Genomic DNA, 24,325 nt, shown 5'->3' on the forward strand with positions numbered 1-24,325 from the left:
GGGATGCCCTCCCGCCCTGAGAGCTCGGGATGCGCAGAGAGGAGGCGGCGCAGAGGGGACAGAGGGGACAAGGGACAGTGGCAGTGCCCTCGGGGGGCTCGGGGCTCACCTGCGGATCTGGGCCAGCGTGTCGGTGACGCTCTTGCAGCGCTTGAGGAGCCCGTCCAGGCGGTTGGGCTCCTCCTTGAGGAACTTGACGGCCTCCACCTCCACCCGCAGCACCACCCGCATCTTGCTCTGCAGGCTGGGGAACTGGGCTGCCGGGGGACACCGCTGTCACCGCCGCGTCCCTGCCCCCGGGCTGGCACTGCCGGGGCCCCCGCGCCGCGCCCGTCCTGCCCTAATTGCCCAATTAACCCTAATTGGGGGGCCCAGCCACCCGAGGGCAGCGTGGAGCTGTCCCCTCCAGAGCTGTGGCACCGGGCGTGGCGCTGAGGGGCGCCTGGGAGGGCAGGGCACCACCCTGGCAGGGGCAAACCCACAGGGAGGACCTGGAGAGTGCCAGGGGAAAAGAAAATCCGGGAGATCCTGGGGAGTCTCAGGGGAAAACACAAATCCGCACAAATCCGGGAAATCCTGGAGAATCCCAGGGGAAACAGAAATCCGGGAAATCCTGGGGAATCCCAGGGGAAAACACAAATCCACCCAAATCCGGGAAATCCTGGAGAATGCCAGGGGAAACAAAAATCCGGGAAATCCTGGGGAATCCCAGGGGAAAACACAAATCCGGGACATCCTGGGGAATCCCAGGGGAAACACAAATCCGGGAAATCCTGCAGAATCCCAGGGGAAAACACAAATCCACACAAATCTGGGAAATCCTGCAGACTTCCAGGGAAAACAAAAATCCGGGAGATCCTGGAGCATCCCAGGGGAAACACAAATCCAGAAGATCCTGGGGAATCCCAGGGGAAAACACAAATCCAGAAGATCCTGGAGAATCCCAGGGGAAAACACAAATCCAGGAGATCCTGGAGCATCCCAGGGGAAACACAAATCCAGGAGATCCTGGAGACTCCCAGGGGAAAACACAAATCTGGGAGATCCTGGAGCATCCCAGGGGAAAACACAAAACCGGGAGATCCTGGAGAATGCCAGGGGAAACGAAAATCCGGGAGATCCTGGGGAGTCCCAGGGGAAAACACAAATCCACACAAATCCAGGAGATCCTGGAGCATCCCAGGGGAAAACACAAAACCGGGAGATCCTGGAGCATCCCCAGGCAGGGATGGAGCAGGGATGGAGCAGGGAAGCTCCGGAAGGTTCCGTTTGCCCCCCCGGCCCCTCCTCACCCTTCAGGTCCGTCAGGGTCTCCCCCAGCTGCTTGAGCACCACGGCCTTTTCCTCCAGCTCCTGCGCCGGGATCAGCCGGTGGTTGTGGGCCAGATCCTTCTGGATCTTCTCCACGGACTTCTCCAGGTCGCTGGGAGGGCAGGGGGAGGGCAGGGGGTCACTGGGGGGGTCACTGCGGGGGTCACTGCTGAGTCAGGAGGGTGGAGAGCCCCGAGGGTGACACCGGGCTGAGGACCCCTCCTCACTCAGGGATGTGGTCACTGGGCTGAGACCCCTCCTCGTGCTGGGATGGAGACCCCTCCTCATGTAGGGACATGGTCACTGTGTGGAGACCCTGATTTGGGGACATGGTCACTGTGTGGACCCCCCGGTGTCCCCGGGCCCCCGGCGGGCTCACTTGAGCTGCTGGCTGATGAGCTCCTCCTCGTTGAGGTAGCGCAGCCGCTCCTCCTCCACCAAGCTGCGCTGCCGCTGCAGCGGGTCCTCGTGCTTGCGCATCGTGTCCGTCACCCGCACGCTCAGCTCCGTCTCCGTGCGCCGCAGCAGCGACTTCACCGCCTCCTGGTTCTGCAGCTGCGGGCAGGAGGAGGAGGAGGAGGAGGGTCAGGCTGGGAGAGACCCCTGGAGGGAGCAGCCCTGAGCTGGGCAGGGAGGGATGCCTGGGCCTGGATTTGGGAAAGATCCCTGAGCTGGGCAGGGGAGGGATCCCTGGGGTTGGATTTGGGAAAGATCCCTGAGCTGGGCACAGAGAGGGATCCCAGAGCCTGAATTTGGGAAAGATCCCTGAGCTGGGTGTGTAGGATGCCTGGGTCTGAATTTGGGAAAGATCCCTGAGCTGGGCACGGGGAGGGATCCCTGGGGTTGGATTTGGGAAGGATCCCTGAGCTGGGTGTGGATAGATCCCTGGGGTTGGGTTTGGAAAAAATCACTGGGGTTGGATTTGGGAAAGATCCCTGGGGTTGGATTTGGGAAAGATCCCTGAGCTGGGCACAGAGAGGGATCCCAGAGCCTGAATTTGGGAAAGATCCCTGAGCTGGGCGTGTAGGATCCCTGGGGTTGGATTTGGGAAGGATCCCTGGGGTTGGATTTGGGAAAGATCCCTGAGCTGGGCATGGAGGGATCCCAGAGCCTGAATTTGGGAAAGATCCCTGAGCTGGGCATGGGGAGGGATCCCTGGGGTTTGATTTGGAAAAAAATCACCGGGGTTGGATTCGGGAAGGATCCCTGGGGTTGGATTTGGGAAAGATCACTGGAGTTGGATTTGGGAAGGATCCCTGGGGCTGGAGTGGGGAGGGATCCTTGAACTGGGTGTGGGGACAGATCTCTGGGGTCAGATTTGGGTAGGATCCCTGAGCTTGGATTTGGGAAAAATCTCTGAGCCCCCAGTGGTGAAGGATCCCTGAGCTGGACATGGGGAAGGACCCCCAAGTTTGGATTTGGGGAGGATCCCCAAGCTCATCTCCAGGACGGATCCCCGAGCTCTCCCACACCAGCCCCAGTGCACAAAAAGGATTTTCCCATCCCAACCCGGTAAGAGCTGGCTCAGTTTCGGGGTCCCCCTGCCTCAGGCGCCCACCTGCAGCTTCTTGAGCTGCTGCAGCTGGTTGCGGAGGTCGCTGGCGTTCTGCTGCAGGTCGTGCAGGTGCAGCTGCATGTGCAGGCGGGTGATGGCCGTGGGCTGCCCCGCCGGGGTGCTGGTGGCCGAGGGCGGTGGCGGCGCGGGCACCGGGGTGCCCATGCCACTGCGGCTGGTGGCTGGGGGGGCAAGCAGAAGGTGCTGAGGGGTTTTGGTGCCCGTTTCTTTTCGTTTCCCACCCAGCCCTTCGGCTCTGGTGGTCTCCAAAGCTCCCGCATCCATGCTAAGCCCACCCAGAGCAGCATCGGGGGGGTCCCTGCTGGTTGCCAGTGACGCCTCATGATTTTGGCTTTTAAATGTTTCAAATCCTGTACTGCTTTAGGGAATAACTCTGAAACTCCATGGCCTGTCAGCTGCTGCTCTCCTGTTTTATTCAGACAAAACAATTCCTCTCCAGGCCTGTGACTCAAGGACACCTCACTGCCTCAGGCCAGTATATAAATATAAATATATTTTAAATATATAAATATAAAAATATTTTAAAAAGTGAACTGGGGGGGAAACAAACTGGGAGTAAATTACTTCGTTACCTGAAGCTGTAATTAGAGGATTAGCCCAAATTACATCAATTAATATAAATTAATTGATACATAAATGGACCAAACTTATAATTGTCTTAAAAACTCGTGGCCCTCATCCATTTTGAGTGTAGCCCCTTGTGGAGGCTTCGTCTGCCCTTAACGTACCTGGGGGCTCCTCATTAAATAGATCCACTTTATTCTCTTAATTCTGGTTTTAGGTAAGCCCGAAAAAGGCATCACCAGCACCTGGGGGGGCTGCAGAGCCCACCCTGGGACACCCACGGGGCACACGGGGGTCACTCACATGCTGACGGGGGGGTCCCGCCGTTGGTGGCTTCTGTCTTCTCGCTGAAACCAAAGAGAGGAGGGGGCTGAGCGTGGGCGGGGTTGGTGTCCCCTGGGAGGGGGACAAACCCCCCAGGAGGGACATCCCGGCCCCCGGGGTGCCACAGCTGCCCTCACCTGGGGGTCTCGGCCTCGGAGCCGCGGAGCAGCGCGCTCTGCACCAGCCCCGTCAGGCTGGCGATCTGCTTCTCCATGGCCTCCATCCGCTCCCTGCGCCGGGAAAGGGACGGGGACGGGTCACCGGCTGCGTCTGCCACCGCGGCCACCCCCGGCTGCTCCCGGCCCTGCCGCCTTCCTCTGCTCCTCCTCCTCCTCCTCCTCCCCATCTGCTCCTCCTGCCCCTCCAGCCCATACAAAACCCCGCGCAGCAAAGCTCAAACCCACCGGGGATCCCAGGTGCAAACACTCAAACCCAAATTCAATGGAAATCCCGGAGCATCCCAGGTGCAAACACAAACCCAGGACAACCTGGAGCATCCCAGGTGCAAACACAAACCCAGGCCAATCTGGAATATCCCAGGTGCAAACACAAACCCAGGACAACCTGGAATATCCCAGGTGCAAACACAAACCCAGGACAACCTGGAATATCCCAGGTACAATCACAACCTGGAGCATCCGGGGTGCCAATACCCCAATCCAAGAGATCCTGGAGCACCCAGGTGCAAACACAGCCCGGAGCACCCAGGTGCAGGCACACCACCCCTCCTCTCACCTGGTCTCGGTGTCCTTGGCCGGTCCGGGCGATCCGAAGCCCGAGAGCGGCCGCTCCCCGGGGCCGGGGAACAGCTCGGGGGGCCCGGACGAGCTGGGGTTGCGCGTTTTGCCCACGGGGCTGTCCATGAAGACGGAGGAGCAGGAATCCTTGCGGAAGGACTGACGGACAGGCGAGGAGCGGCTGGGCGGGCCCGAGTAGGGGCTGTGGGGGCTCTGCCCGGGCTCCACCATCTTCTGCGGGGACGAGGGCGGCATGCGGAAGCCCAGCCCGGGGCCGTACGTGTCGCTGTAGATGGGCGCGTTGGGCTTGTACAAACTGTCCTCCAGCTCCGTCTGCAGCGCGGCCGCCGAGTAGGTGCTGAGTGACCGCACTGAGCCCCGCTTGTAGAGCCCCCCCGAGTAGCCAAAGGGGTCCCCCATGCCCGCCAGCGACTGCGTGGAGGTGATGCTGAGCCGGCCCTCGTGCACCATCCCGTAGGGATCGGCGTAGAGCCCCTCGTTCTTCACCAGCACCACGTTCTTGCCCGCCAGGTCCTCGTCCGGTTTGACGTCGCGGCGCTCCAGGATGGCGCTGGGGCTGGGGGACACGCCCTGGGCGGGGGGCAGGCTGGACAGGCGCTCGCCGTGGTGGACGGGGCTGCCGGCGTACGAGGGCGGGCGGCCGCCGCTGTAGGACATGCGGGAGCGCGACGGCGACGAGGACTGCAGCACGGGCGGCGGCGAGCCGGAGGCCAGGTGGGAGGCTGGGGAGATGTTGTTGAGCCGGCGGGTGGGAGAGGATTCCCGGGAGGTGTAGACCATGTCCCGCTGTGGAACGGGGCAGAGGGGTGAGCACGGAGTGAGCCCTGCCCTGCTGGGCCCTTCGCCCCACCAAGGACCGGCGGCTCTGGCAAAGCCTTGGCAAAGCTTCCCTTGGAACACAAACCCTGTGAGGAATGGCTGAGGGAGCTGGGGGTGCTCAGCCTGGAGAAAAGGAGACTCAGGGGGTCCCTCATCGCTCTGCACAGCCCCTGAAAGGTGCCTGTGCTCAGCTGGGGCTGGGCTCTGTCTCCAGGCACTGACAGAACCAGAGCACACAGCCTGCAGCTGCACCAAGGGAAATACTGGTTGGATAGCAGGAAAAAGTTTTCTACAGAAAGGTGATAAAGTTCTGGAATGGCTGCCTGGGGAAGGGTGCAGTCCCCATCCCTGGGTGCATTTAAAAAAGCCTGGATGTGGCACTGGGTGCCAGGGATTATTGAGCTGTTGGGGCTGGGTTGGACTCCATGATCTTGGAGGACTCTTCCAACCCAGGGATTCTGTAATTCTGTGATTCCCAGCCAGCAGCGGGCTGATTTATCCTGGTGATTTATCCTGATGATTTATCCTGATTATTTAATTCCCTAAATACCATATTTACAACCCCGCTGTCAGCCCCCAGCCAGCGCTGGCAGCCGGCAGGATGAATCCCAACCACACACAATTCCCAATTCCCAATCTCTGCTGCTCCCACTCCACCTGGCCCTGCCACCCCCCCGGGCTGTCCCCGTGTCCCCTCTCACCCTCAGGTCGCCGTTGGTGATGTGTGAGGCTGGGAACGAGGCGTAGAGCGGCTCTTTCCGGTAGATTTTAATGATGCTTCTGTCCTGGATGTCTCTGGAAGCAGAGGCAGAGCCTGAACACCTGGGACAGAGCCGCAAAACCCCAACGCTGCACCCACCACCCCCTTTTGTCCTTCGTCCCTGTCCTGGGTTGTAAGATAGGAGTGTTTTCTGTTAGAGGTGAGGCAATTATCTTCTGTTCATTTGGCAGCTTTCTTTATCTTTTCCACAGCCAATCCTCCCTCCAGGAGATCTCTAATGGGCCACTGAGTGTCCCTGCATGGCCGATAAAATTCCATCATCCCATGGGGAGATGCCCCGCCCATGGGGAGGAGCCAAGAATTCCTACTTGGATACAATCTGAGGTTTGGAACACCCCAGCAGCCTTTGCCCGCTGCATTCCCAGAGGAGCAGCTTTCTCCTGCCCTGCATTCCCAGAGGAAGAGCAGGCCCATCCACAGCAGCCCTGGAGCTCCAGAGGAAAACTCCAGGAGGGCTGAGCCCCATGGGATGGGACTGTGCCACCACCCTGACCCACAGGGCTCAGCTCCTGCTCTGACTCTGGCTGTGGTTTGGGTTTTGTTTGTACTATTGCGTTTGTATTTTTAATTTTCCTATTAAGGAACTGTTATTCCCATATCTTTGCCTGAGAGCCCCTTAATTTCAAAATTTTAATAATTCAGAGGCAGGGGGTTTGCATTTACCATTTTAAGGGAAACTCCTGCCTTCCTCAGTGGACACCTGACTTTTCAAACCAAGACAATTTTTAATTTTCCTAATAAAGAACTGTTCTTCCTATTCCCATATATTTGCCTGAGAACATTTAAATTTTAAAATTATAACAATTTGGAGGGAGGGATTTTACATTTTCCATTCAAGGGAAACTCCTGCCTTCCCTAGCGGACACCTGACTTTTCAAACCAAGACAATCCCACAGATTTCCCAGCTTGTGGTGGATTTAAGGGACGGGAAACCAGCCCGGGGTGGGGTTTGCTCCCTCCCTGCTCACCGGACATCCTCCAGCTCGTAGAAGACGTTTCGGGACTCGTCCTTGATGAGGATGGCGGTGTTGGGGGACTTGAGCATGCCCATGGTGAGCTTCTGCGGGAACATGTGCACGATGAGGGCGTGCAGGGTGTCCATGCTGCTGATCTCGTGCGTGATGTGCACCCGCCGCGTCTCGTCCCCAAACTGCAGGAACAGCACCCCTGGGAGCACAGGGGGCACGCGGCCGTCAGCTCTGACCCTGCCCCTTCTCCGCGGGGGTGACAGGGTCTTCCCAGCCAAAAAAAAGGGATTGGGGAGCTATGGCCACCCAATCTCACCCTGGTGAAGGTGGAAGGCTCTGGGGCAACCAAAAAAAAGGGATTGGGGAGCTCTGGCCACCCAGTCTCACCCTGGTGAAGGTGGAAGGCTTGGGAGCAACCAAAAAAAGGGGATGGGGAGCTCTGGCCACCCAACAGTGCCCTGGTGAAGGTGGAAGGCTCTGGGGCAACCAAAAAAAGGGATTGGGGAGCTCTGGTCACCCAACTTTGCCCATGTGCAGGGAGGTTTTCCTAGAGGGCTCTGGAGCACCCAAAAAAACGGGGTAGGGGTGCCCTGGCCACCGAACCTTGCCCTGGTGAAGGTGGAAGGCTCTGAGGCACCCAAAAAACGGGGATGGGGGAGATCTGGCCATGCAACCTTGCCGTGGTGTGTGGAAGGTTTTGGGGCTCCCAAAAAAAAGGGGTTGCGGGATGTCTGCCCACCCAGCCTCGCCCTGGTTCCTAGAGAGCTCTGGGGCATCCAAAAAAACAGGGTGGGGAGGCCAAGCAACCTCACCCTGCTGAAGGTGGAAGGCTTGGGAGCCACAAAAAGGGGCTGGGAAACCTTGCCCTGGTGAAGGTGGAAGGCTCTGAGGCACCCAAAAAACGGGGATGGGGGAGATCTGGCCATGCAACCTTGCCGTGGTGTGTGGAAGGTTTTGGGGCTCCCAAAAAAAAGGGGTTGCGGGATGTCTGCCCACCCAGCCTCGCCCTGGTGAGGGGAGCTGTTCCTAGAGAGCTCTGGGGCATCCAAAAAAACAGGGTGGGGAGGCCAAGCAACCTCACCCTGCTGAAGGTGGAAGGCTTGGGAGCCACAAAAAGGGGCTGGGAGATCTCTCTCCACCCAGCTGGCGAGAGTGTGGTTGGGTCTGGAATTTTGGGTGGCTGGATGGAGACCAGCCCCACGCTCCACCTCGGAGGTTCTGGGGCCTGCCGGGGTACCTGGGGAGCGCAGCTTGGTCTGGAATTTTGGGTGGGTGGATGGATGGAGACCAGCCCCCTGGGTCTGGAATTTTGGACGGATGGAGACCAGCCCCACGCTCCACCTCGGAGGCTTTGGGGCCTCCCGGGGTACCTGGGGAGCGCAGCTTGGTCTGGAATTTTGGGGGGATGGATGGAGACCAGCCCCACGCTCCACCTCGGAGGCTTTGGGGCCTCCCGGGGTACCTGGGGAGCGCAGCTTGGTCTGGAATTTTGGGTGGCTGGATGGAGACCAGCCCCATGCTCCACCTCGGAGGTTCTGGGGCCTCCCGGGGTACCTGGAGAGCGCAGCTTGGTCTGGAATTTTGGGTGGCTGGACACCAGCCCCACGCTCCACCTCGGAGGTTTTGGGGCCTGCCGGGGTACCTGGGGAGCGCAGCTTGGTCTGGAATTTTGGGTGGCTGGATGGAGACCAGCCCCACGCTCCACCTCGGAGGTTCTGGGGCCTCCCGGGGTACCTGGGGAGCGCAGCTTGGTCTGGCTGGCCGAGCGGGACAGGGGCAGGCTCTGGCGGAACCGGTTCATCCTGTTGAAGGCCAGCGGCAGCTCCGCCTCCGACATGGTCTCCAGGGATTCGGCCGAGGCGAAGGAGAGCTTGGCTTGGTCGGCCAGGCCAGGCTGGGAGCCCTGGGAGTGCCGGGAGCTCCTGGTCTGCAATGGGAGCGGGGACAGGGACAGGTCAGGGGGACAGGGATGGGCGGCCCGGACCCCCCGGTGAGGCTGGCGCCGCTTTTCCTCGGGAATGCCGTGCCGGGATGGAGGGGCTGGTGTGGGATGGTGGAATGGCCTGGGATGGGAGGGAGACACGAAGGCCGGCAAGTGCAACCCCTGGGACGCCCCCAGAAATCCCTGCCTGTGCCTGAGGGCGCGGCTGGGCTGCATTCGGGGGGCTGCACCCCAAAATCCAGGGAGCTCCACCCCAAATCCCGGGAGCTCCATCCCAGATCCAGGGAGCTCGATCCCAAATCCAGGGAGCTCCACCCCAAATCCTCCGAGCTCCATCCCAAATCCGGGGAGCTCCACCCCAAATCCCGGGAGCTCCATCCCAGATCCAGGGAGCTCGATCCCAAATCCAGGGAGCTCCATCCTCATCCAGGGATGCTCCATCCCAAATCCAGGGATTCTCCATCCTCATCCAGGGATGCTCCATCTTCATCCAGGGATGCTCCATCCCACATTCCCTCCCCAGCTCAGGCTCTGGGCTGTTTCACCCCCACCCCGTGCCAGCTCCACCTCCTGCTCCCGGCACAGACCCCATTCCCAATCCCACCCCTCTCCAGGATAAACCTTCCCAGCTCCCTCCCGGTGCCTCTGGGCTCCCACACCGGCAAACCCCTGGAATTTAACGCTGCAGGAAGGACCGAGGCTGCTGGAGCCGGAACAACCTTGGAGGTTACACATCCATTACTCCACTCCCGGGAATCCTAAAGGCCCGGATCCTTCTGGGAGCAGAGCACCGGGGAGGTTTGTGGCTCTGGGAGCCGGGAGGATTTCATTTTCCAGGATCCCCATTTCACAGGAGCGTGCTGCCAGGAAGTTTGCACCACAGACGTGGAAAATGTGGATTTTCCAGTATCCCAAATATCCCCAAATATCCCCAAATATCCCCAAATATCCACAATATCCACAAATATCCACAACTATCCCCAAATATCCACAACTATCCCCAAATATCCACAAATATCCACAACTATCCCCAAATTAGTGGCCGTCCCCAGCACTGCTGCCTGTTAACAGCCCCAAAAATCCAAGCCTGGATTTTCCAGGCACTTGTTGAAGGCTGGCAAAGCCAGCAGAGGGAACAGACAGCTCCCTGGGTGTGGAAAAGGCGGCACTGGAAAGGGACAACAGCTCTATTTTAAGACGGGGGGGAAAAAAGGAAAAAAAAGAAAGAAATCAATATGAAATGATAACAGCCATCATCGCCATTTAAATGAGACATTAATTGGAAGATTTAATTAATCCTGCGAGGCGGGGTTTGGGAGGACTTGAAATGTTCTCGCCCGTAGTTAATTGCTGGAAAATTGACTGCTGGGCTGGGTTGTTGTTGTTGGAGCACAAAGAGCCCTGGCAGAGCCTCACATCCAGCAAGGGATGCAGGGATGGAGCGAAACATTCCCTGCTCCCAACCCTGGGCCGTGGGACGCAGCTCTGGCCCCTCCTGGGGGTGGTTTTGGGGTGGGGAAGGGCGATTTTGGGGCTCCCCACCCTCCAGGCTGCGGTTTCTGGGGCCCTGCTCTGGGTTTGGGGCGGTGCTGCGGCGGATCCCAGCCCGGGATGGATCCTTAGGGAAGCACGGGGATGGGGCCGGCAGCTCCTGCTGGGGGAGTGAGCCAGGGCTGGGGCTCGGCCTGCTCTGCCTTCCTGGATCCTTCCCTGCCCTGTTCCTGTTCTCTGGGATCTCATCCTGCCCCAAATCCATCCCTGCACCTATCCCTGCATCCATCCATCCATCCATCCATCCATCCATCCATCCATCCATCCATCCCTGCATACATCCCTTCCCCTCCCCACCCCCCCGGGGGTGACAAGGACACTTCCCTGCCCCGGGTGAGCCCAGCCCCCCCGGCCCCGGAGCCCCCCCGGAGCTGTGGATAATTTATGGAATCAGTCCAACCACAAAACCCCAGGAAAGCCGGGCCAGGCGGGAGTTAATGGCTTCTGAGCCCCGAGGGGATGGATCTGCCCTGGCGCTCTGCACAGCCCCCCAACCTGCCACAGCTCCGGGGCACAGCCACCCCGGCCCCCTCCCTAAACTCAGGGCAGCCCTGTGGGCACGGGACCCCCCAGATGGGCACAGGACTCCCCAGATGGGCACGGGACACCCCAGATGGGCACAGGGCCCCTCAGATGGGCACGGGACCCCCCAGATGGGCACGGGACCCCCCAGATGGGCACAGGGCCCCCCAGATGGGCACAGAGCCCCCCAGATGGGCATGGGACCCCCCAGATGGGTACAGAACCATCCCAAATGGGCACGGGACCCCCCAGATGGGCACAGAGCCCCCCAAATGGGCACAGGACTCCCCAGATGGGCACGGGACCCCCCAGATGGGCACGGAACCCCCCAGATGGGCACGGAACCCCCAGATGGGCACGGGACCCCCCAGACGGGCACAGAACCATCCCAAATGGGCATGGGACCCCCCAGATGGCCATAGGACCCCCCAGATGGGCACGGGACCCCCCAGATGGGCACAGAGCCCCCCAGATGGGCACGGGACCCCCCAGATGGGCACGGGACCCCCCAGAGGGGCAAAAGAGCCCCCCAGATGGGCATGGGACCCCCCAGATGGGTACAGAACCATCCCAAATGGGCACGGGACCCCCCAGATGGGCACAGAGCCCCCCAAATGGGCACAGGACTCCCCAGATGGGCACGGGACCCCCCAGATGGGCACAGAGCCCCCCAAATGGGCACAGGACTCCCCAGATGGGCACGGGACCCCCCAGATGGGCACAGAGCCCCCCAGATGGGCACAGGACCCCCCAGATGGGCACAGGACCCTCCAGATGGGCACGGGACCCCCCAGATGGGCACAGAGCCCCCAGATGGGCACGGGATCCCCCAGATGGGCACAGAGCCCCCCAGATGGGCACAGGGCAATTCCCTGCGGGATCTGAGCCCACCCGGGGGGTGGCAGGGAAGGAGGGGAGGGAGGGGGGACACCGCCCCCCGGCTGCTGTCCCCAGCTGGGCAATGACCCATTTCCAGCCGAGCCAGCCCCAGAGCGGCAATCCTGGAGCTGGAGCCTGGAATTCCCGGCCGGCCAGCGTGGGAATTCCAGCGGGGAGCGCTCGGGAAGGGAGTGAGGGAACGCAGCCACAACAAAAGCCGCTCAAGGCCGCGGGGAGGCCGCGCCAGGAAAAATGTGGAATTTCGGGGCAGAGGGGGCTGGGCAAAGGGCACCAGGCTCGGGATGCCCCCAGCGTCCCCCCCCGGGATTAAACCTGCTGGGATGAAACCCCCCCGGGAGCCTCGGGAGCCGCGGGAATCCCGTCTGGACCCCTGGCAGTGCCCTCGTGGGGATGGTCCCGGGAAAACCCGGTCCCAAAAAACCCCTCTGGGGGAGACGGGGGAAAAAAATCCCCAATTCCAGCAGGGCCAGGAGCACCCCCAGCCCCTCTGAGGGAGGAATTGGGAAAATCCCCAATTCCAGCAGGGCCAGGAACGTCCCCATCCCCTCCCCCGTGCCCGGGAGTTTTATATTAAAACCGTGGGATGGGGAATGGAGGGCTTTTTTTAATGTCTATTTTTTTTTTCTTTTGTCTCCCCAGAGCTAAAAAAAGCCACAATTAAGGGATTCTTTGAGCTCCTAAAAAGCCCCGAGCATCCCTGCGGAAGCAGCTCCATTATCTCTGCCTGGAGATAAGGATGCTCCTCATTCCTGCCCCTCCTCATCCTCATCCTCTCCCAAATTCCCCGGCCCAGCTGCGAGGGCGGAATGCTCGGAGAGGAGCAGGGAAGGATCAGAAGACCCGGCGGATTTTTGGGAAGCCGTGAAAGGAGCGGGGTCACGCCTCGGGATGGGGAAAAGCGGTGGAGCTGCTTGGATGGGGAGGGGGAGAGGGGTCAGGAGAGGGACAGAGGTGACAGGAGCAGCCCTGGACCTCCCGCAGGTCACTTCAAAGCAGATAGGAGGGGAAAAAAAAAAACAAGGGAAAAACGCGTGGGGAAAGAATCCTGCCCCGGGATGGAGCGGCTGCTCCCAAAGCACCCGGAGCGACCCCACAGCTGCACATTTCCACCCTGCGACCCTGCCGGGGACCTCGGGGAGGGGACACCGGGGTTGTCCCAGCCCCACGGGCTCCCAGGGCTGTGCCGGAGCCATCCCGGGGGAAAACGGGTCCTGCCCGACCCCTCCCGAGGGAAACCGGGTCCTGCCCGACCCCTCCCGAGGGAAAACGGGTCCTGCCCGACCCCTCCCCAGGGAAAACGGGTCCTGCCCGACCCCTGCTTCCATCGCACACCCGAGGGGCTTCCAGGTGGTGACTGCTGACAGGGACAGCAGGAGGAGAAGCGGCTCCGTCCCCTTCTGCCAACTCCTCGGGGACACTCAGAGCTCCAATTCCCGCCCCATCCCGAGCCCCGCACGCCCTCGCACCCCAAAACCCCCGAGACGAGCCCCAAAACCCCCGAGACGAGCCCCAAAACCCCCGAGTCCAGCCCCAAAACCCCCGAGACCAGCCCCAGAACAGACCTGGGATGGACAATCCCTCGCTGTCCCGATGCCACCAGCGGCGCCTGTCCCCGAGCTGAGCCTGCCCTCCCCTCCCGTCACCGGGAGGAGCCTCCCGGGCTGGGCTGGGCAGCTCTGGGGTGGGGGCCGCGCCCTCCAGGAGCCCCCAGACCTCCCGGAATCGCCCCCCATGGGCACCGAGGGTGCTCCGGAGCGGGGCCGGGCATGGCCCTGGCGGGGCCTGGCAGCTCCTGGCAGCTCCTGGCAGGTCCTGGCAGCTCCCTGCTCTCTCCTGCCCGTCTGCAGCTCCTCCACAGGATGGGGATAAAGGCAGGGAGCCCTGAAATCCCTGGAAAACAGCTGGCACGGCTGGCACGGCCGGCCCCGGGCGCGGTTATTTACCGAGGCTCCGGCCCCCGGTTGGACACGGATCGGGATTAATCCCAGCTGATCCCCCGCTCGTCGCTTAATCCCGGGATCCCGCCCAGATCCCATCTGGTGCTGAGCCCTGGGGTGGGGTCCGAGGGGAGGGGGTGCTCCGAGCACCACCCAAAGGGTTTTTCCAGGAGTCCCCTATATCCAAGGGGTTGTGGCCTCTCCAGCTCCGCCCTCCCAGCCCCCTCCCCTCTCCCCCTGCCCCAAATTAAAATCCTTCCCGCTGCCGGCAGCAGTAACTCATCCCGCGTCTAATGCTGAACATTTTGCCAGGATTATCCCGATTAAGGCAGAATTAATCCCGATCTCAATGTTAACAGGATTAGCGTTCAAATCGGATTAGCGGTTTTCAAACCGGACCCCTTGACTGAAGGAAGGGGCCGCCCCTCCTGGGTGAGCGGGGCTCCCCGCCTTGGGATGGGTCATTCCCAACCCCGATCCCGACCCCAGAAACTCCTGACACTCTGCAGTGACAGCACCTGGATGTCCCCGAGGTAAAGCTCTGTCCCCGGAGAGGGAGAGGGAAAAGGGGAAAGGGAAAGGGAAAAGGGAAAGGGAAAAGGGAAAGGGGAAAGGGGAAAGGGGAAAGGGGAAAGGGGAAAGGGAAGGGAAGGGAAAAGGGGGCTGCTCGTCCCCTCTCCCCGATTTCCCTGCTGGCAGCAGAGCTCCGCGTGCTGATGAATATTTAAAAGCCTGGATCCTCTGCAGCCTCATGAATATTGACGCTGCTGCTCGCCCCACACCTTCCCCATCCGCCCCTCGGCGGGATCGGGCTGGGGCCGGGATGTTCCCGGGGGACCCGAGGGATGTCCCGGAGTCCAGCCAGGCTCTGCTGCTGCACCCCCGCTGGAAAATCCCACCCCGTCCGTTCCCGCCGTGCCTCAGTTTCCCCGCTCCTGCGCTGAGGATGCCTCTCCCATTCCCAGCACCCTGATGGGGTGGGAGCCACCCCCGCCAGTGGCAGGGGGTTGGGATCAGGAGACCTTTAATCGCTTTTCCAAGCCAAACCATCCATAAATATCGACAACCCCGGGATCGATGGACAGCAACGCGCAGCATCTCCCGGCGAGGCCAGAAAACCAGCGAGGACCCCAAAAACCACAGCGAGGAGGCCGGAGCAGCCTCTCCCCACTCTTCAAATGCCCCAAATGCCCCTTTCCCCCAGGAACATCCCACCCGCGGCCCTCCGGAGCCAAGGCCGGCGGGAGCTGCGGGATTGCAGCAGCCGAGGACTCGCTGCCTGCTATCTGCTCATCTCCTGCGGGTAAACACTCATCCCCTGCCTCTCTTTGCGGCTGGCCGAGCGCCGCCGAGGTGGAAATGGCTCCCGCCAGGAGCCGCGGGGCTCCCGGGAAGCCGCAGCCGCGATCCCGAGGCCGGAGCGGGAGCCCGGTGCGGGGAAAGCCGCTCCTGACTCTTGTTTTCGACACAAACGCGTCCTTTGTGCGTCCCCCGCCGGTTTTGCCCTTCTGGATCTTTTACTCGGCTGCCTTTGATGTTCCTTTAAAGCCCCGGCTCCAAAGGAGCTCTGCCGAGCCTTTGGATCTTCCCGTTCCCCCCGGGAATCCAAATTCCATCCCACCCCTCGCATCAGCGCGGCGGGAGCGCCCGTTCCTCTCCACTGAACTTCCCCGCGGGATTTTCCCCCTTTGGATGCGGCCCTGGATGTCCCAAAAACCCCGCGAGCCTTTGGGATGGCCCCGGCCGGGAGGCTCCGGGCAGTGTCCCCTGTAGGGACAAAGATCAAAGCCAGCCTTGAGGATTTCTCTGGTTTTTGGGATTTCTGAGTGCTGGGGATGGGAACAGGGCTGAGAGCCCTTCCCGGGTGCTTCCAGATGGACAAACGGCTTTGTTTTCTGGCCTGGAGGGGCCTCAGCACCAAATTCCAGCTTGGGAATCCCAATTCCAGCTTGGGAATCCCAAAACTCCTTCCTCTGGTCCAAAAATCTCCCAACACCAAATTCCTCTGATCCAAAAATCTCCAAGCACCAAATCCCAGCTTGGGAATCCCAAAACTCTTTCCTCTGGTCCAAAAATCTCCCAGCACCAAATTCCAGCTTGGGAATCCAAATCCCAGCCTGGGAATCCCATTCTTCTTCCCTCTAAAAACGTCCCAACACCAAACCCGTGACTGAAATTCCCGTTCCTCCTCCCGTTCCGTCCGTCCTGCGAGGTGCTGGCACAGCCCGAGACCCCCCAGCTCATCTCCTGCCCCTTCTCTGGGGATTTTTTGGGAATGAGGGGGATGAGGAGCCCGGAAAGGGAAGAGGTGATGGACAAGGGGACACGGAGTGACGGGAGAGGGGGCAGATCCCAGAGCCCGGCAGGGAAAAGGGGCAGGAGCAGCTCCAGGGGGAGGAGGAAGAGGAGGAGGAGGGGGCTGGAAACCAGAGCAAGCCCTGAACCCCTGCTGGGAGCAGCCACTCCGAGCTTCCAGCTCCATCCAGAACCAGCCTTTTCCCAACATTTTCCCATCCTTTTCCCAGAATCCTGGTCTCAGAAATAACTCCAGAGCAGCAGGATTTGGCTGTGGGGTGAGGCCTCACAGAACAACTCACAGCTCACCCCAAACCCCAAAATTCCCTCTCACGACCTCTGGCTTCAGCTGAGCTGAGACCAAACCACTTCAGCCCGGGAATTCTCATCCAAAAAAATCCCACCCCGGGCTCCCACCCCCATCCAGAGCCGCAGCCAAGCACATGCATTTCAAAGAGAAAGCAGGAAAAATCCGAAATACTGACCTTAAAGCTCCAGTAGTTGGGTTGCTAACAACAACAAAAAGATAGAACAGAAGAAAACACACACACACACACACAAACAAAAAAATACCATTAAGATTCTCGGTTTGACTTTTGGTTTTTTTCCCTTTGAGAATGGCTGAGCTCGGATTTAAACCTGCTCTGGTTCCTGCCCCTCCCAAAGGGTCCCTGCAGTTTCGGGGAGCAAGCAGGGGGTGGGGATTGAGGCAAATTGGGGTGAAAAAGGAGGGAAAAGGGGTTGGCACGGCAGCCCAGCATGGCTACTGGTGTCACTGGTGCGCCCAGCCCCTCCTGGCGCTGGAAGTCACAACAATGTTCATTTTCCATGGGATTTTCCAGCCCTTCCCGCTGTGCCCGCCCCCTCCCCGCGCGCTGGTGTCACCGCTGTCACAGCGATGTGGCACCGCCGGTGACAGGAGCTGGCAGCGCTCCCGAGCTCCCCGTGCCTGGGGATGGGATGGGATGGGATCCATGGGATGGGATCCATAGGATGGGATGGGATCCATGGGATGGGATCCATAGGATGGGATGGGATCCATGGGATGGGATCCATAGGATGGGATGGGATCCATGGGATGGGATCCATAGGATGGGATGGGATGGGATCCATGGGATTAATGGGATCCATGGGATGAGATCCATGGGATGTGGTCCATGGGATGGGATGGAATCCATGGGATGGGATGGGATGGGATGGGATCCATGGGATGGGATGGGATCCATGGGATGGGATCCATGGGATGGGATAGGATGGGATCCATGGCATGGGATGGGATGGGGTGGGATGGGATCCATGGGATGGGATCCATAGGATGGGATGGGATCCATGGGATGGGATGGGAGCCAGGGGTCCTGGAGGGGGCAGCAGGACCACAGCCCCCACCAGGGCCGGGCGGAGTTCGGGAAGGGATTGGAAGTAATTTTTATTCCAGGGGGATCCCGATATTCCAGGCTGTTCCCAGCCCCACCCAACCCCCTTCAGGAGGGAAGGTGGGCACAGGGGTGAGGAGGGGGATCAAGGGACAAGGAGTGGGATTTAGGGACAAGGAGTGGGATTTAGGCACAAGGAATGGGATCCAGGGACAAGAATGGGATCCAAGGACAAGGAATGGGATCCAAGGACAAGGAATGGGATCCAGGGACAAGGGTGGGATCCAGGGACAAGGAATGGGATCCAGGGACAAGGAATGGGATCCAGGGACAAGGAGCAGGATCCAGGGACAAGGGTGGGATCCAAGGACAAGGAATGGGATCCAGGGACAAGGAGCAGGACCCAGGGACAAGGGTGGGATCCAGGGACAAGGGTGGGATCCACCTGGCTGGAAGGAGAAGTCAGCGGGATAATGATCTCAGGGTCTCCTGGCTTTTCCCTTCCCCGACTTTTCCCTTCCCCAATTTTTCCCTCCCCAGCTTTTCCCCTTCCCCCTCCCTCTCCTCATTTCTCCCTCCAGGACGTCAGTAATTTTCCCTCTCCTGACGCTGCTGATCCTATCTGCTGCCAGCGCTGGCCGCGGATTTCATTTATTATTTCGGGATGACAGTGTGGATTTTATTTATTATTTCGGGATGACTGGACAAGCTCCTCACCGAGCCCATAAATCACAGCCAAATCCAGAACGTTCTGGCACCGTTTGGGGTGGGCACCGTGACCTGCGGGCACAGGGTGGCACAGCACCCGTCCCCAGCCCAGCTCAGAGGATCCAGCTGGCAAAAACAAGGTTTTGACCCCATTTATTTAACCCTCTTGTAAAAATTTAAAAGTTTGATAAAGGATAATGAGAAATAAAAACAATAAAGCAAAGATTGGCATTCAGCCAAGAGCACATTTACTATTTTGGAAACACTTTTATATATTTATATTTTTAAAAATCACTTTTTTATATTTATATTTTTTAAATAACTTTTTATATATTTATTTCTATTGTATTAGCTTGTTGCACACTTATATTAAATATTTATTATATAGATTTTATGTACAAAATAATATGGATAATGAATTACACAGATTTATAATATATATTTTTATATTATATTTTATATTTTAAAATATTTAACTATTTTTAACATTTCAATAATTTAAAACGTTTCCATATTTTTCAATATTTTCAAACACTTAAAAATCTTCAGAAACCAATTTTCAACACCTTAAAATATTTTCATACTCGCGAAAAGCCAAATCATTTCATCCCATTTCACTCCTCGTGTTTCTCACCCACAACACAACCCTGCCCTGGCAGCCCTGGGGATGTGGCACTGCCCAGGGGACAGGGACACGCTGCCCGTCCCCCGCCGGGCGCCAGGGCCAGCCGGGGCTGACAATCTGGCGCCGGTGGCCGGTGCCAGCGGGCCGTGCCCAGCGCCCCGTGGCGCTCGGTGGCTCCATCTGTCCCCGCTGGCGCTGCTGCCACCCCCCCGAGTGTCCCCAAAATCACAGAGGGCGCAGCCGCGGGCCCCAGGTTTTAGTTTTTTGTATTTTTTTTTTGTGGTTTTGTGCTGCTTTAGGAGAGTTGTGCGTATTGTGGGATGGTGCACGGAGCAGGGAGACAAAACGGTTCCTGCTCCAGCTGGGGACCAAGGACAAGTGATCCAAGTCTCACCCCAAGAGCACAAACAACAAAGAGAAAAAAATCAAGAAGGATGGGACTGCATAACCTAAACTGTAATTGGACAATTAACTCCAATATGCAAATGGAGCAGAACTTATCAAAGTGAGAGACCCCGTGAGTGGCCAACATTTTGTGACCATTTTGGTTCATTTTGGGTTCACTTTCTGACCGTTTTGGTTCACCTGGGGTGCAGCCCTGGCTGGGGGGCTGAGGCTTGAGAAGGCCTCACCCCCAGCCCCCCGAAAACCCAGGGACAGAACCCCAGGGCAGTGCCCAGCTCCCTGTGATGCCTTGGGAAGGCTGAGCTGGAGCAGGGGCCAGGCAGAGTTACAGAATAAAGCAGGAATTTCTTAAAAGGATCTCCTCAATGGGTCCACCTTGGGCAGCAGAAGAGCCCAGCCAGGGCTGCAGCCCAGGTGAACCAAAATAGTCCCAAAATGGTCCCAAAATGAACCAAAATGGTCCCAAAATGAACCCAAGATGAACCCAAGACGAACCCAAAATGCACGAGCGCTCCCGGGGTCTCTCCCTGGGATCAGCTCTGCTCCATGTGCACATTGCAGTTCATTGTCCCATTCCAGCTCAGCCCCTGCACTCCCATCCTTGTTTTTCTCTCTCCAGCCCACGGGGTTTGTGCTCTTGGGCTGAGATTTGGATCATTTGTCCTTGGTCCCCAACTAGAGCAGGAATCGTTTTGTCTCCCTGCTCTGTGCAGAGAGCTCACCATCCCATAATACGGAGCCCAGACCCACACACTGAAGCAGCACAGAATGTGAAAAACACAAAAACCAAAACTGAGGCATCACCTGCCAGCCCCTTCCAGGCTGGATTTGCCCGGAGAGGAGAGGGCCGGGCTGGAATTAACATTTCGCTGGCTCTTCAAAAGCATCAAAGGGAGATAATGGGCCGGGAGAGGATTGGAGGCGACAGCCGCGTTCCGAGCCATAAAGCAGGCGGCTCCTTGCAGCAGCAACTCTGCAAAAGGTGCAGGGAATTACAGAGGCTGCGATTTATAATTACAATGAGAGTCATGTCCGTGGTGCTGCCAAACGAGGGAATAACGAGGAGCTCGGGAGGAGGCGGAGGGATGGACACACGCGGGGCAGGGAAGCAGGGCCGCAGTGATGCAACCGGGAGTATTTCGGGAGTCAAGTTTGAGAAAATGAAATAAATTAAATGGCGGTTGTGGTTGTCCCAGGAGCTGACGGGAGGTAAATGAAATGAAATCCAAGTGAGTCAGCGCCTCGACCGAGGGGGACTTCCCCTGAATGGCAATTAAATCACAAATCTGTTGGTGATTAACGAGGCACGACCGTGTCCCTCTCGAAAGGGCAGCAGCGGCAGCCGCCGCCCCGCACTCCCAGGGAGGACAGAGGCAGCTTCATCGGCTTTTTAATTAACTCATTTCCAGGAGCTCCAGCTTCCGATCGAGTCCCCCACCCTCAGGCACCGCGTCTTGACAAACAAAAATCTCCTTGAAAAATAACAGCCAAGTGAATTTAATCTGTTTCTGCTTATTAAAGTTTTTTGGTTGTTGTTCTTTCTGGTTTTGTTTGGGTGGTTTTTTGTTTTTTGGTTTTTTTTGTTTTTTTTTTTGTTTTGTTTTGTTTTGTTTTGTTTTTTTTGTTTTTTTTTTGTTTTTTTTTGTTTTTTTTGTTTTTTTTTTAATGCTTTTCAGCGCCAGCGAAAGTGAATTAAAGTGGAAATAGCAGCATGACAAGACAGGGAGAGAAGAATGCAAACAGTGACCAGACAGAGCGGGGGCTGCAGGTTTTGTCACCTGAGGTGTCACAATCATTGCAGGCAGCTCTCAGAGGTGACCAGGGCAGGGGACACTGGGGACAGGATGGGACGCAGGAGGGCTGGGGCTCGTCCCCGTCACACCTGGGCCCGTCAGGAGGCTCCCAGAGCCCCCGCGAGGTTCTGCTGCTCCTCTTTCAGGAGCCTTGCCCCTCCAGCCAGAGAGGGCTCTGACGGCCATCGAGGTGACATCAGAGACGCCACCGCCGCCCGTCGCGGCCACTCAACGTCAGGCCTCCCCCACGGACCCCCCAGCAGCCCCAACCTTCCCCTCCAGCCCCCCCCGCCGGCCCCCGCACTCCCCCTCCCCAAGCCCATCAGCGCTAATTACAGCCCCTGGGGACAGCGCCGGTGACACCGGAGCCCCAGCAGGGCTGGCCGGGGTTCCTTTTCTGCCGAGGAGCGGCCACGCTGGGGCTCCCAAATCCCCTCGTGCGGCAGCCCCGGCCAAGGTCAGCCCCCGTCCCCGCCGCAGGAGCCCCGGGGGCCGCGTTTGGCTCTGGGGGCACCCTCAGGAGCGGGGCGGGGGGCTCGGATCTGTCGCCGCGCGATGCGGGAGCGCCGCTGAGCCCCGCGCCGGGGTCAAGGCGTCCCCGAGGCGCCGGCCCGCAGGTTTCGGGGCAGGGCAGGGCAGGGGGAGCTGGCAGGAGCCGGGCAGATCGGATGGCACGGTGGCCATGGCAACGGCACGGCGTAGGTGGACCGAGCACAATGGGGACGCGCACGGTAAGGCCGGCCCCGCTCCCCGCCGCGCCCCGCGCCGCGGCCGAGCCCCCCCGCTCCACCCGGCACCCCAAACCCGGCAAAGATGCATAAACCCCCAAGGACAAGGGCTGGCGTCCCCTCGGGGAGGGGCACAGCAGCCGCGTCTCCACCGCAGGGTCCCCGGGGGGGTCGCGGCAGCGCGGGGGGGGCTGAGCCCCCCCGTTCCCGGCAGAGCTGGGGGTGAGGAAGAGCCCGGCACGCTGCTGGAGCCCGCCCTGCCCTTCCTCTGTCCCCTCGTGTCCCCGCGGGGCTGGCGGAGCCGCTCCGGCTGCTGCAGGGCTCTGTCCCCTCCCCGGGAAGCCGCGGCGGGACCGCGAGCCCCGGGGCCACCGGGAGAGGAGAGAAATTCGGGGTGCGAACAGCGGGAAACTTCAGGGCAGGGAGGGAAGGAGGGACAGACGGACGGACAGATGGATGTACAGAGGGATGGATGATGGAGGGATGGATCCATGGATGATGGAGGGATGGATGGATGGATGGATGGATGGATGGATGGATGGATGGATGGATGGATGGATGGATGGATGGATGGATGGATGGATGGATGGATGGATGGATGGATGGATGGATGGATGGATGGATGGATGGATGGATGGATGGATGGATGGATGGATGGATGGATGGATGGATGGATGGATGGATGGATGGATGGATGGATGGATGGATGGATGGATGGATGGATGGATGGACGGACGGATGGACAGAGGGACGGGCAGAGGGATGGACGCGTTCACCCTGCCCGTGTGTGGACAGGAATGGGGACATAGATGGATGATGGATGGATGGATGGATGGATGGACGGACGGATGGACAGAGGGACGGGCAGAGGGATGGACGCGTTCACCCTGCCCGTGTGTGCCGGGGCGAGCAGGAATGCTCACAGCCCTTCCGGGGGGAGAACCAGGAGCCCGGCCGTGCCAAGGGGAGCATCCCCACCTCCAATTCCTGGCGGGCACCTCCCGGGCATCTCCCTGCCCGACTCCCACCAACTCATTCTGCCCCCCCGGCGCTGTCATCGCTGCCCCCAGCCTGGTTTTTACCCAATTCCTGGGGACTTCAAGACCCGCTTCCATAAAAAAACCCCAGCCGAGGAGAAGGGGGGTGCCCCGCGGAGTTCAGCCGGACTCCAGAGCGTCCATTCCCAGCCAGCTCTGCTGGAACGAGCCGGGAATCGCTGCCGGGGAGGTTGGAATGAGGGAATCGATAGGGCCGGCTCCGGCTGCAGCCCCGGGGACACGCACACAGCGCTCGTGTTACTCGCGGCAGCCGCGCTCCACCATTTCAGCGCCTCCCGTCACTCTGCACCTCTGGAGACCAAGATGACACCGCGGGAAGAGCCCCGAGGGACCCCGCGCCGCCTGTGCCACCGCGCTGCCCCTCCCGTGCCGCCCCACCGGCGCTCGCCGTCCCCACCGAGCGCCCCGGTGCCCCCAGAGCTGCCCGTGCGGGGCAGCCCCAGCCCGTGCGGGCACCGCGGCGGCAGCCGGGCCGTGTGCCGCCTCTTGCGGGCTTTGCAGGTGAGGTCGAGCCTTTCCTGCCGCCGCAGGGCTCCGCTTTGGGCGCAGCTGGGAAGGACGCTCGGCCAGCGGAGCTGGAGGCGGCAGGGGCTGCGTGCCCCGGCCACCATCTGCCCCTCTCCGCTGCCCGAGGGGGGCACGGGGGATCGCTGTCCCCCTGCCGGGACACGGGTGACAACGAGGAGCGGCCCTGGGACAGCGGGGGACGCGCAGGGGGGGCTGGCACGGGCACCGGCAGGGCTTTGCACGACCCCCCCCTGCACCCCGAGGGGACAAGGGGAGCCCCCCCGGCTGCGGCACCGAAGGGCACGCAGGGACGATGGCAGCCACAAAGTGCCACCCCCTCCCCGCCGCGACACCGGGGACGGGGGGGGACCCCCGGGGATGGGGGGAGGCTGAAGGGAAAGGGGGGCTGGGGGAAAGAGGGGGCTGGGGAAGGAGGGGGGGGCGCTAAAGGAGAGGGGACGCCGGAGGGGCTGCGCCCGGTCTGGGGTCGGGGTAAGGACACCCCGGGCTGCCGGCGGGAACCGGGAGCGCGGGGTGGGAATTTTGGGGAGGGGGACACTGCGGTGGGTAGGAGCGACAGCAGCACAGCTGGGGCAGGGGACACCGGCGGGGAGCCGCAGCAGCGGGGGGCGGACACCGGCTCGGTCAGCGCCCGGAGGGATGCCCCCCGCTCCATCCCGCGCCATCCCGTTCCATCCCGTTCCATCCCGTTCCATCCCATTCTATCCCGATCCATCCCGCCCGGTACCTGCGGCAGGTGAGCGCTGCGGGTCGGGATCCGCAGCGCCGCTCGGCCCCGCTCGGCTCGGCTCGGCCCCGCTCGGCCCCGCTCGGCCCCGCTCGGCCCCGCTCGGCCCCGCTCGGCTCGGAGCCGCCGCCT

The 24,325-nt window shown here is 60.2% G+C and overlaps 1 protein-coding gene across 1 annotated transcript in view; it reads right to left on the reverse strand.

The window, feature by feature from the left end:
* Nucleotides 1-24,325, reverse strand: part of SRCIN1 (SRC kinase signaling inhibitor 1) — a 51,205-nt gene that overhangs the window by 12,514 nt on the left and 14,366 nt on the right. The window contains exons 4-14 of the mRNA XM_041402348.1: nucleotides 16,734-16,757; nucleotides 8,836-9,028; nucleotides 7,102-7,300; nucleotides 6,054-6,147; nucleotides 4,511-5,319; nucleotides 3,913-4,005; nucleotides 3,755-3,798; nucleotides 2,870-3,048; nucleotides 1,691-1,866; nucleotides 1,293-1,423; nucleotides 110-257 (exon numbers count right to left, since the gene is read on the reverse strand). Of these exons, the coding sequence (XP_041258282.1) occupies nucleotides 110-257; nucleotides 1,293-1,423; nucleotides 1,691-1,866; nucleotides 2,870-3,048; nucleotides 3,755-3,798; nucleotides 3,913-4,005; nucleotides 4,511-5,319; nucleotides 6,054-6,147; nucleotides 7,102-7,300; nucleotides 8,836-9,028; nucleotides 16,734-16,757 (2,090 nt within the window). The remainder of the gene's footprint in view (nucleotides 1-109; nucleotides 258-1,292; nucleotides 1,424-1,690; nucleotides 1,867-2,869; nucleotides 3,049-3,754; nucleotides 3,799-3,912; nucleotides 4,006-4,510; nucleotides 5,320-6,053; nucleotides 6,148-7,101; nucleotides 7,301-8,835; nucleotides 9,029-16,733; nucleotides 16,758-24,325) is intronic.

Source organism: Onychostruthus taczanowskii, unplaced genomic scaffold (assembly GCF_017590055.1).
Source record: "Onychostruthus taczanowskii isolate IOZ18803 unplaced genomic scaffold, ASM1759005v1 scaffold197, whole genome shotgun sequence".
NCBI lineage: Eukaryota > Metazoa > Chordata > Aves > Passeriformes > Passeridae > Onychostruthus > Onychostruthus taczanowskii.